The sequence below is a fragment of the Stegostoma tigrinum genome, unplaced genomic scaffold, assembly GCF_030684315.1.
Source record: "Stegostoma tigrinum isolate sSteTig4 unplaced genomic scaffold, sSteTig4.hap1 scaffold_300, whole genome shotgun sequence".
Taxonomy (NCBI): domain Eukaryota; kingdom Metazoa; phylum Chordata; class Chondrichthyes; order Orectolobiformes; family Stegostomatidae; genus Stegostoma; species Stegostoma tigrinum.
The window spans coordinates 123591-135000 of NW_026728228.1; the positions used below are offsets into that span (position 1 = coordinate 123591).

Below are 11410 nucleotides of genomic sequence, written 5' to 3' on the forward strand. Positions count from 1 at the left end.
ACAATAATGATTACAGTTTCACACATGCACAGCTGTGCACTCATTCACACATCAGCGCACATACAAACAGTCTCCCACTCATTAAAACTGTTTCATTCATACATACTGTCAGGCACTCATAAATGCAGTCTCACACTCTAAATACAGTCACACATGCCCATTAATGCAATCACACATACAGTTACTAATATGGCCGCACATAAATAGTCTTGCTGATTAAAACTGTGACAAACACTCATAATACGCCACATCATTAATTCTATAATACAGTCGCAGACACTCATGAGTGCAGTCACAGATGCTCATTCAGTCACACAGGAATGAGTACAGTTCCACACAACAATAAATGCAATTGCACACATTCATTAATACAGTCAAATGCACACATGCTCATTAATACAGTCTAACATTCATAAATACAGTTGCACACCTTCATACAGTTGCTTGTGCTTGCAATTAGTCATACTAATAAATACTGTCGCTCATTAGAGTCACACAACTTCATTAATGCAGAACATATAACATTAGTACAAATTAGTACACAGCAGCACAAACTCAAATACAGTCTCATACCCAAATAAAGCCACTCACACACCTTTACATGTCATGAATACATTCACACAGGCTCATAACTGGTCTCAGGCTCATAATTACAGTGTTTCGTACTCATTACAGCCAAACACATTCATACATAGTCACACATTATGACAGCAGTCACTCATTGGTAAACAGCCAAACATACACAAACACAGTCACATACACATTAATATGTTTGCATACACTTATTTATACAGTCACACGCACTCGCAGATACAGGCCTCACATTCACGTTGTCTACATGGATTTCAGTAAGGCACTTCACAAGATGCTGCTTTAGTGACCATGTAGATATGGGAAGATATTTTATGAATAAAGTATCACTCTGAAATTATGAAAGAATTGGAAAGGTCATGGCAGACTGGTCAAAAAAGTAAAAGTCTCTGGGATACAGGATAACGTGTCAAATTGGATCCAAAGTTGGCTCAGTAACAGGAAGGAACAAGCTGCCCTTGTGAATGGAATACTGTTTCAAGGGATGTTCTACGGGGCTTGCTGTTGGGACCCCTGCTGTTTGTTTTATACATTAACAATTTGGACTTGAACACAGGAAACACAATTGGGAAATTTGCAGTTGATGCAGAAGGCTGGTCATTTAGTGGATCGTGTTGAGGATAGCTGTCAGCTCTGAAATGGATTGGTGGGAAGGACAGAAAAGTGTCAGATGGATTTCAACTATGAGAAGTGTGAGGTAATGCATTTCGGGAGGTTAATCAGTAAAAGGGAATACACATTAAATGGGAATACACAGAAAAGTAGATGAAGTGAGAGATTTTGGTGAACAAATGCCCAGGTCCCTAAAGGTAGCAGTACGGGTAGATAAGGTTGTAAAGAAATGGAATGCTGCCCTTCATTGGCAGAGGTATAAAATACAAAAACTGGAATATATGATTAAATTGTATGAGACACTTGTGAGACCACACTGCAGTGTTGTGTATAATTGTGGTCACCATGTCACAGGAAGCATGTAATTGTTCTGCACAGAGTGCGGAAAAGATTCACTAGAGTGTCGCCAGGGCTGGAGCAGTGCAGTTCCAAGGAGAGATTGGAGAGAGCGAGGTTAATTTCCGTGGAACAGAGAAGTCTGAGGATTGTCATAATTGAGAGGGGTAGACGTATAGTAGACAGGAGGAACCTGTTTCCCTTGGCCAATGGTAATTGATTCAAGCGAACTGGCAGAAGGATTAGAGGGGACGTGAGAAAAAATATTTTTATGCAGGAATGCTGGGTGTCTGGAATTCGCTGCCTGAGTTGGTGGTGGAGGCAGAGACACTAAACTCTTTTAAAAGTACCTGGACTGCACTTGAAGTGCTATACACTGCAGGCCTAAGGGCTGTGTGCAGGAGGATGGGATTAGGAAGGACATCTGGGTGCCTTTGGGTCAGCATGGACAAGAAGGGCCAAATAGCCCCCTTCTCGACCACAACACTTCAACGGTTCTATGCTGTAAATATCTTTCAAGTCATTCAGCACGACAAGGAAATTCAACACTGCAAAAACAAATGATATGTCGGTGTCTGATTTCATGGGGACTTCACGAAATAAATGGGAAACCTTGAGTTCTGACTGCATGTGCCTCCATTTTAACTCCTGATGTGACACCATTATTCTAAAATGGAAGGGTTTTTTTGAGAAAAACAGATAACTATAAGTTGTTTCCACTTGTGGGAGTGTCTAGGACCAGAGGGCATAATCTCAGAAGAAGGGGCTGGACATTTTAGACAAAGATGGGGAGGAATTTCTTCTTTGAGAGTCTAGTGAACCTGTGGAACTCTCTACCACTGACAGATATAGAGGTTTGGTCATGAAGTATATTCAGGGCTGAGATAGATTTTTAATCAGTTAGGGATTCAAGGATTATGGGAAAAGGCAGGAAAGTGAAGTGGAGAATTATCAGGTCATTGAATGGTGGAGCAGACTTTGTTGGATTGAATGGCCTTCTTCTGCCTCTATACCTTATGGTCACAGAGGCAGCCAGTCATTACAAGTTGTTAACAGCTAGAGGCATCACACAGCAAACAAGACACTTTCTGATCCAACACAATCGCACAGCCACTCTCTCACAAATACAGACTCATACACAAAGGCAAACAGAAAAACCGGCACGCTCAATTAAAGTCACTCAAACACAATATACACCATCACACGATACACAACAATACTCAGATGTAAATATAGTCTCACAAATACAATCATACAGACACACTCGTAACAAGTCTCACAGTCGAAAACAACTACGCACCCTCATAAATGCAGTCATGTGCATCGTCAACAGTCACATGTACATATGTACAATCTCACATATACAGAGGTGAACACGCACACTCGTAAATACAGACATGTTCATGCTGATGAATGCTATCACGGTTGTTCATACATACAGTCACAAAGGCACACTCATATACAAATGTAATCACATACACAGTCATAAATACACTCACTCAAACACACATTCACACACACAGACAAATACATGTATAGCCTGGGGGGAGGGGGTGCGACAGTAGGGCTGGGGGTGATAATATTTTAAAGACTTCAACCAAATCCCCTCTTAACCTGCTAAATTCCAGAGAAAATTGGCCTATTTTCTATGATCGCTGTTCATAACTTAATGCCTGAAGTCCAGATATCATTCTTGTAAATCAATGCTGTAGTCCCTCCAAGGTCAATATATCCTTCTGAAGGTATGGTGCACACAGCTGCTCACAGCACTTCAAGTGGGGTCTAACCAAGGTTTTGTGTAACTGCAGCATAACGTCTACATCCTTGTACTCCAGTCCTCTAGTGAGTGAAGTTCCAACCTGTTTAGCCTTTGCTCATGAGACAATCTCTCCACACCTGGGATCATCCGAGTGAAACTTCTCTGAACTGCCTCCAATGAAATGATGTCTTTCCTCAAATAAAGAGACCAAAACTGCTCACATTCCTCCAGTAGTGGCCTCACCAGCACCTTGTGCAGTTTTAGTAAGATTTCCCTCTTCTTGTTCTCCAACCCCCTTGAACTAAGAGCCAATACTCCATGACACTTCCTGATTACCTGCTGCACACTGTGTGCTAACATTGTGTTTCCTGCACAAGTTCCCCCAAGACCAACGGCTTCCTGCTGCTTGTCTCCATTTAAGTAATATTCTGTTCTTTTGTTCTCCCTTACACAATGACCAGCTTCACATTTTCCCATATTCCACTCCATTTACCATTATTTGTGCACTCACTTAACTTCTCAATGTCTATCTGCAAACCATCTGTATCCCTCACACAATTTGCCTTTCCACCTTTTTGTCTGATAATTCGGCTCCAGTACCTTTGTGCCCCTCATTACAGTGAGCGGCCTCAAGTTTTTGTAGGAGAAGCCAGCATGGCCATTGGTTGAGCTCAGTTGGCTGGATAGCTGGCTTGCAATACAAAGCAATGCCAGCAGCAGAGGGTCAAATGTCACAACAGCTCATGTGATCTTGAAGGACTCTCCTTCTCAATCTCTCCCTTTGCCTGAAGAGTGGTGACCCTCAGGTTAAACCAGCACCAGTTATCTCTCTCTAATGACAGATCAAGACGATGATAAGTTTGCCTTGTCTGAACTGAACTGACTTTAATGTCGTTCATTGTGCATTTTATTTCATTAAGTGCTGCACACGTTTACAACAAAAAAATTCACTGATTAATTTAATTATTCAATTTTATTCTTTAACAATTCCGTACCATCATACTCTATAAACAACAGTGTTCTGACATAGGTCGCTGCCTGAATTTCTATCCCCAAATGGTTTAAAGGGAAACTTTGAAAACACTGCAATCCTCACGTCCCTGTGGAGATTTCCAGAGAGTATAGATAACAGGCTTCAATAACTCACAGTTTAATTCAGTCAGATTGTTCATCGAGGCAGAGTATTGCAGTCAGAAAATGCACGGAATTATTCTCAGTGCCAACAAAATATATTACATGGTCCTGGCTGTCATTGGTGTTCCAGGTAAGTGAGATACCACTGAAACTCGAAGCATGCTGCCCTTGGATTTACTTTGGGACTGGCTCTGCCGACAGATTTTATGCAGATATTGGATCACTTTTATCATTTTATTTCGAAAGCATGTAAGGGTCTGAATAAACTCTGGAGTTTTGATTTACTGCCTCAGATCCAAGTGACGCTCTGATTGTAGTTTGCTTGATGTGTTTAGTGCAATGATGCAGATTCTAGAAGCAGTGATGCTTTGATACAGGCATTGGTGCTTTTAATCACTGCATTGACAGCACAGAAAGCTCTCATTTCCTTCTCCAAAAGAAAAGATATTTTCTGATCAGAAACAAAAGTTGCTGGAGAAACTCGCAGGTTTTGGCGGCCACTGTAGAGAGAAAGTGGAGTTAATGTTCTGAGCCTGGTGACCCCTCTCCAGAACAGAATCTGTTGGAACAGAGCTGGTTTTGTTCTCACTTGCTTCATTGTCCCACTTCATCCTGATCTCCTGTCCACATTTCCCACCAGAATAGGACACCCAGATAACAAAGAGGTCCAGCTGCACTTTGTCCAATTTGTTGATCGGGGAGAGGGTGGGGGTGTCCCTGCTCATGGTATGGTTTCTTGCTCTGACAAAAGTTTGGCCTCAGTCTCGACATCTCAGTTTGCACAGTTTTAAACCACCTGCTCCTCTCTCTCTGAGTCTGGCGTGACTCCCTCCCTCTCTTTTCTTGGTCTACAATGCTATTGAACTGGACTCCACAAAAACGATCAGCAGTGTATTGGGCACGTTGTACTGCCTGACATTGACACGGGATGGAGGAAATCGGGTTTCCTGTTGCAATTGGAAATTTCACTTTGATACTTGACTCACAGCCGCTCCCCATGACCCTGGGATCCCTGTGGCTTTCCTCGTCAAATTGACAGTGACCTGGAGCAAAGTTCGCACCACACACTGACGTTACGTGAATAAATCATCCACATCTCCGTTGAGATAACAAAGTGTGGGGCTGGATGAACACAGCAGGCCAAGCACATTTAGGAGCACAAAAGCTGACTTTTCGGGCCTCAACCCTTCATCAGAAACGGTGAAGGGGGAGAGAGTTCTGAAATAAATAGGGAGAAAGGGGGACGCAGATCAAATTTGGCAAGAGAATAAGTTAGGCGGAGAGGAGACAGACAAGTTAGAGGGGTGGGTGTGGAGCCTGTAGAGGTGAGTGTAGGTGGGGAGGGGATAGGTCAGTCCAGGGAGGACGGACAGGTAAAGGGGGCAGGATGAGGTTAAGAAGTAAGAAATGGAGGCACAGCTTGAGGTGGGAGGAGGGGATAGGTGAGAGGAAGAACAGGTAGGGAGGCCGGGACGAGCTGGGCTGGTTTTGGGATGCAGTTGCGGGAGGGGAAATTTTGAAGCTTGTGAAATCCACATTTCTGCCATTGGGCTGCGGGACTCCCAAGCAGAATATGAGTTGCTGTTCCTCCAACCTTCGGGTGGCATCGTTGTGGCACTGCATGAGGCCCAGGATGGACATGTCATCTAAGGGATGGGAGGGGGAGTTGAAATGGTTCGCAACTGGGAGGTGCAGTTGTTAAAAAAATCAAACAACATCCAGGACATGAACTGAGACCTCTCCCTTAAACTCTTTGTTTGCAAAACCTTGAAATGTACATGTCTGAGATAAACTGAGATCACACTTGTGATGCTTAACCATTTGTTCTCATTCAAAGACCATGTCTTTTTGGTACCAAAATACAGATATGATTGTGGAGACTCAGACAGTATGTTTGCTTCAAACTACTTCTGTCTATTTCCTTTCTCTCCACTATAGTTAATTTACTGGCAATCATGGTCCTGTCTCGTGGAAAGTGTGGCCTGTCTTCCTGCACAACTTGCTACCTGGTGGCCATGGCAGCATCAGATCTGATGGTTCTCATCTCTGAGGTTGTACTGAGGCAGATCAATGCTTATTATTTTCCATTATCTTTCTTGGATATCACTCCTGTGTGCAGCATCATCTATGTCTTGTCAACAGCAGCCACCTCCTGCTCTGTATGGTTCACAGTCACTTTCAGCTTTGATCGATTTGTCACTATTTGCTGCCAGAAACTGAAAACTAAATATTGCACAAAGAGAAATGCAGTTGTAGTCCTATCAACAACCTGCACTGTAATGTGTTTAATGCATGTTCCTTTCTACTTTAGATATCAACCTTATACAATACTTTACAACTTACCATGGCTCTGTGTTTCAAAGCCGAGCTATTATAGTGATCCAAGCTGGGTGGGATTTAAATGGTTCAATACAATTTTTTATCCATTGCTGCCATTCATTCTAATTCTGCTGCTCAACGCTCTGACAGTCAGACATATTATAGTGGCCAGTCGAGTCCGTAAGGGACTGAGGGGTCAGAGCAAGGGAGAGAATCACAGTGACCCAGAGATGGCGAGCAGAAGGATGTCTATAATTTTACTCTTTACCATTTCTGGCAGCTTTATAATTTTGTGGTCGATATATGTGATAAATTTCATTTGCAAGATTATTCCTGGAATTTATGGCGTCGATGAAAATCATTCTTTCTATGTATTTGAACAAGTTGGAGTTATGTTAGTGAATTTAAGTTGCTGTACAAATGCATTTATTTATGGGGTGACACAATCCAAATTTAGATACCAGATAAAGAAAGCAATAAATTGTTCTTTTACATAAATCAGTATCGTCATTAACAAATAGAAGTGTTTTCAAATCATGGATAATGTATTAATATATTAATTCAACATTTGAAAATGTCTCCAGTAGCTTGACTGAGGGGTGGGTGAATGAGACGCTGCTGGGGAGGTTGTGTTGTGGGGTGCAGGTAGCGTTGTCGAGGATAAAGTAATTCTGACATAACAGAGGCCAGTATCCCGTCACTATGTCACACTTTATTTATGCAAATTTCGCATCGCTAACCTACAAATCTGCTCCACCCTGAACAATATGGGCAATAATATTAAATATTCTAACCCTTCTGTGTTTCCTAACAGTAAGACATGACCTGTACTAAGCACTGAAGTAATTCATGCTGGCATTTCGGGGGATGGATGGTGTCTCGTTACAGGATGATGAGAGGATAATCGAGGACCCAACAGGACATTTCTCTAAATAAAGATAACATAGTGTGAAGCTGGATGAACACAGCAGGCCAAGCAGCATCTCTGGAGCACAAAAGCTGACTTTTCGGGCCTCGACCCTTCATCAGAGAAGGGGATGGGGAGTGGGAACTGGAATAAATCCCACCTACGTCCGTGACACCACCCACACTCTCCACCTCCTCCAGGACTTCCAATTCCCCGGCCCCCAAAACCTCATTTTCACCATGGACGTCCAGTCCCTATACACCTGCATTCCTCATGCAGATGGCCTCAAGGCCCTCTGCTTCTTCCTGTCCCACAGGCCCAACCAATCCCCCTCCGCCAACACCCTCATCCGTCTAGCCGAGCTCATCCTCACCCTCAATAACTTCTCTTTCGATTCTTCCCACTTCCTACAGACTAAGGGGGTGGCCACGGGTACCCGCATGGGCCCAAGCTATGCCTGCCTCTTTGTAGGTTACGTGGATCAGTCCCTCTTCCGCACCTACACAGGCCCCAAAGCCCACCTCTTCCTCCGTTACATTGATGACTGTATCGGCGCCGCCTCTTGCTCCCCAGAGGAGCTCGAACAGTTCATCCACTTCACCAACACCTTCCACCCCAACCTCAAGTTCACCTGGGCCATCTCCAACACATCCCTCACCTTCCTGGACCTCTCAGTCTCCATCTCAGGTAACCAGCTAGACACCGATGTCCATTTCAAGCCTACCGACTCCCACAGCTACCTGGAATACACCTCCTCCCACCCACCCTCCTGCAAAAATTCCATCCCCTATTCCCAATTCCTCCGCCTCCGCCGCATCTGCTCCCAGGATGAAGCATTCCACTCCCGCACATCCGAGGTGTCCACGTTCTTCCAGGACCGCAACTCCCCCCACCTCGCCGCCGCAATGGTTGAGAACGCCCTTGACCGCGTCTCCCGTATTTCCCGCAACACATCCCTCACACCCCGCCCCCGCCACAACCGCCCTAAGAGGATCCCCCTCGTTCTCACACACCACCCTACCATACTCCGGATACAACGTATTATCCTCCGACACTTCCGCCATCTCCAATCCGACCCCACCACCCAAGACATTCTTCCATCCCCACCCCTGTCTGCTTTCCGGAGAGACCACTCTCTCCGTGACTCCCTTGTTCGCTCCACACTCCCCTCCAACCCCACCACACCCGGCACCTTCCCCTGCAAACACAGGAAGTGCTACACTTGCCCCCACACCTCCTCCCTCACCCCTATCCCAGGCCCCAAGATGACATTCCACATTAAGCAGAGGTTCACCTGCACATCTGCCAATGTAGTATACTGTATCCACTGTACCCGGTGTGGCTTCCTCTACATTGGGGAAACCAAGCGGAGGCTTGGAGACCGCTTTGCAGAACACCTCCGCTCGGTTCGCAACCAACAACTGCACCTCCCAGTCGCAAACCATTTTAACTCCCCCTCCCATCCCTTAGACGACATGTCCATCATGGGCCTCCTGCAGTGCCACAAAGGTGCCACCCAAAGGTTGCAGGAACAGCAACTCAAATTCCGCCTGGGAACCCTGCAGCCATATGGTATCAATGTGGACTTCACCAGCTTCAAAATCTCCCCTTCCCCCCACTGCATCCCAAAACCAGCTCAGCTTATCCCCGCCTCCCTAACCTGTTCCTCCCCTCACCTATCCCCTCCTCCCATCTCAAGCCGCACCTCCTACCTATTAACCTCATCCCACCCCCTTGGCCTGTCCATCTCCCCCGACTGATCCATCCCCTTCCTACCTCCCCACCTACACTCACCTTTACAGGCTCCATCCCCAACCCTTTAACTTGTCTGTCTCCTCTCCACCTTTCTTCCCTGCTATCCATCTTCGATCCGCCTCTCCCTCTCTCCCTATTTATTTCGGAACCCTCTACCCATCCCCCTTTTCTGATGAAGGGTCTAGGCCCGAAACTTCAGCTTTTGTGCTCCTAAGATGCTGCTTGGCCTGTTCTGTTCATCCAGCTCCACTCTTTGTTATCTCAGAGGAGCAGGATCTGTCTGGACTTCCTGTGTTTAAAGTGATACAATGCCACCCTCTGCTGGAATGCCCATGCCACTGCACGTGCAGCAGATTTATTTTGGATCCAATATCAAAGTCAGTGTCCAGTTCCCTCTCCCCATCCCCCTCTCTGATGAAGGGTCTAGGCCCGAAACGTCAGCTTTTGTGCTCCTGAGATGCTGCTTGGCCTGCTGTGTTCATCCAGCCTCACATTTGATTATCTTGGAATCTCACACCTTGCCTGTTTGTTTTGTTCTTCGATGAATGTCTTTGGGGACGGACAGGGGTTTTACCCGATCCCTTGTGATGTTGTCCATGAGGTATGAGGAGAAGGAGGTGAACATGCCCACTGCTCGTCTCATCCCCTCCACCTCTGAATCCTTTCTCACTTAGAATTTTGTCAGTACATAATAAAACATTGCAAGTTGCAGAAGTGCAATAAAATTTACCCTATTTCCACGCGAAACCATTCACTTGAAGGAGCCTGGATACAACTGCAGTGAAAACACTCTCTTTAATGCGTATAATGTCAGGAATTATACTCAAAGGAAAATCATTTCCACATTGCAGAGGGAACATTTCCCCACAAGAGCACATTCCACACTGCGGGACCTCAGTCCAATTGCTCCCCTCTCCACATCAGCCTCATGTGTGTGTGTGCGTTCTGTCTGTGCCCGTGTATGTGTGTTTCTTTGTGTGCGTTACTCATTGTGTTAAAAGTTTGGATGGTGCTGTGATCTGCGGCTCTGTCTCTGGTCGTTGAGGGTTTTCACTCTCCCAACCTCTTGCAGTGGCGCGGGAGGCAAGCAGAGGGTGGCATTCAATCACTTTCAACACGAGGGAGCTTGTTTGCACTGTTTTGACGCGTCACCCCATGAGAGGAAACTTCTGATTAGACTGCATTGGAGTACCAGCTCACTGCAGTTAGGCAGCTTGATGCTGAAAAACAACAAGCCCAGCCATTTGTTCTCTTTTTCTTTTGGTGTGTGGGGTCCAATGATGTCATGTCATTGCCTGCCACAGTTTCTCAAATCAAAACAGTTCATAGTTGGGCATCCAGCTCTGCACCTTGTTAGCTCATAGTTGGCCAATCATGACATTCATGGGGGGTCAGTTGAATTGTTACCATGTATTTAATAAACAAACATTTTTCACATTAACTATTCTATTTCATATCCTCAGAGACCTCCAAATGATTTGATTTTAATGGAGGTGTAGAGGGTTCCAAGCTGACAGGAATTCACCAGTAGGAAATTCCATTTACCCAAATAATACCTTTGGGTTGTGTCATGATGGGAAATCTGCAAGTTCCCAGCTCAAATCTCTCCTTGCAATGGGATAAGGGCTCTCTGTCAGGTGAAGGATGGAATACTCCTCACTTGCCTGGATGGGGCAGTTCCAAAACCATTCGAGAACCTCGACACGATCCAGAACAAAGGAGCTTGAATGATTGGCACTACACTAACAAACATCCACTCCCTCCTTCACCGACCCTCAGTAGCTGCAGTGTCTACCATCTACAACATACCCTGCAGAAATTCACCAAAGATCCTTATATAACATCTTCAAAACCCATGACCACGTCTATCCAGGACAAAGGTGGCAGATACAAAGTAACTCCAAAAAAATGGAAATTCCCCTCCAAGCCATTCATCATCCTGACTTTACTGATGAGTCCAAATCGAAGAATTCCCTCCTGTGGGTCAACCTACAACA

General features: G+C 45.2%; 1 protein-coding gene across 1 annotated transcript in view; it reads left to right on the forward strand.

Moving 5' to 3' along the window:
* The first annotated feature begins 4433 nt into the window (after positions 1 to 4433).
* LOC132208183 (probable G-protein coupled receptor 139) overlaps positions 4434 to 11410 on the forward strand; it is a 7614-nt gene continuing 637 nt past the window's right edge. The window contains exons 1-3 of the mRNA XM_059643863.1: positions 4434 to 4562; positions 6371 to 7224; positions 10591 to 10676. Of these exons, the coding sequence (XP_059499846.1) occupies positions 4496 to 4562; positions 6371 to 7224; positions 10591 to 10676 (1007 nt within the window). The 5' untranslated portion in view covers positions 4434 to 4495. The remainder of the gene's footprint in view (positions 4563 to 6370; positions 7225 to 10590; positions 10677 to 11410) is intronic.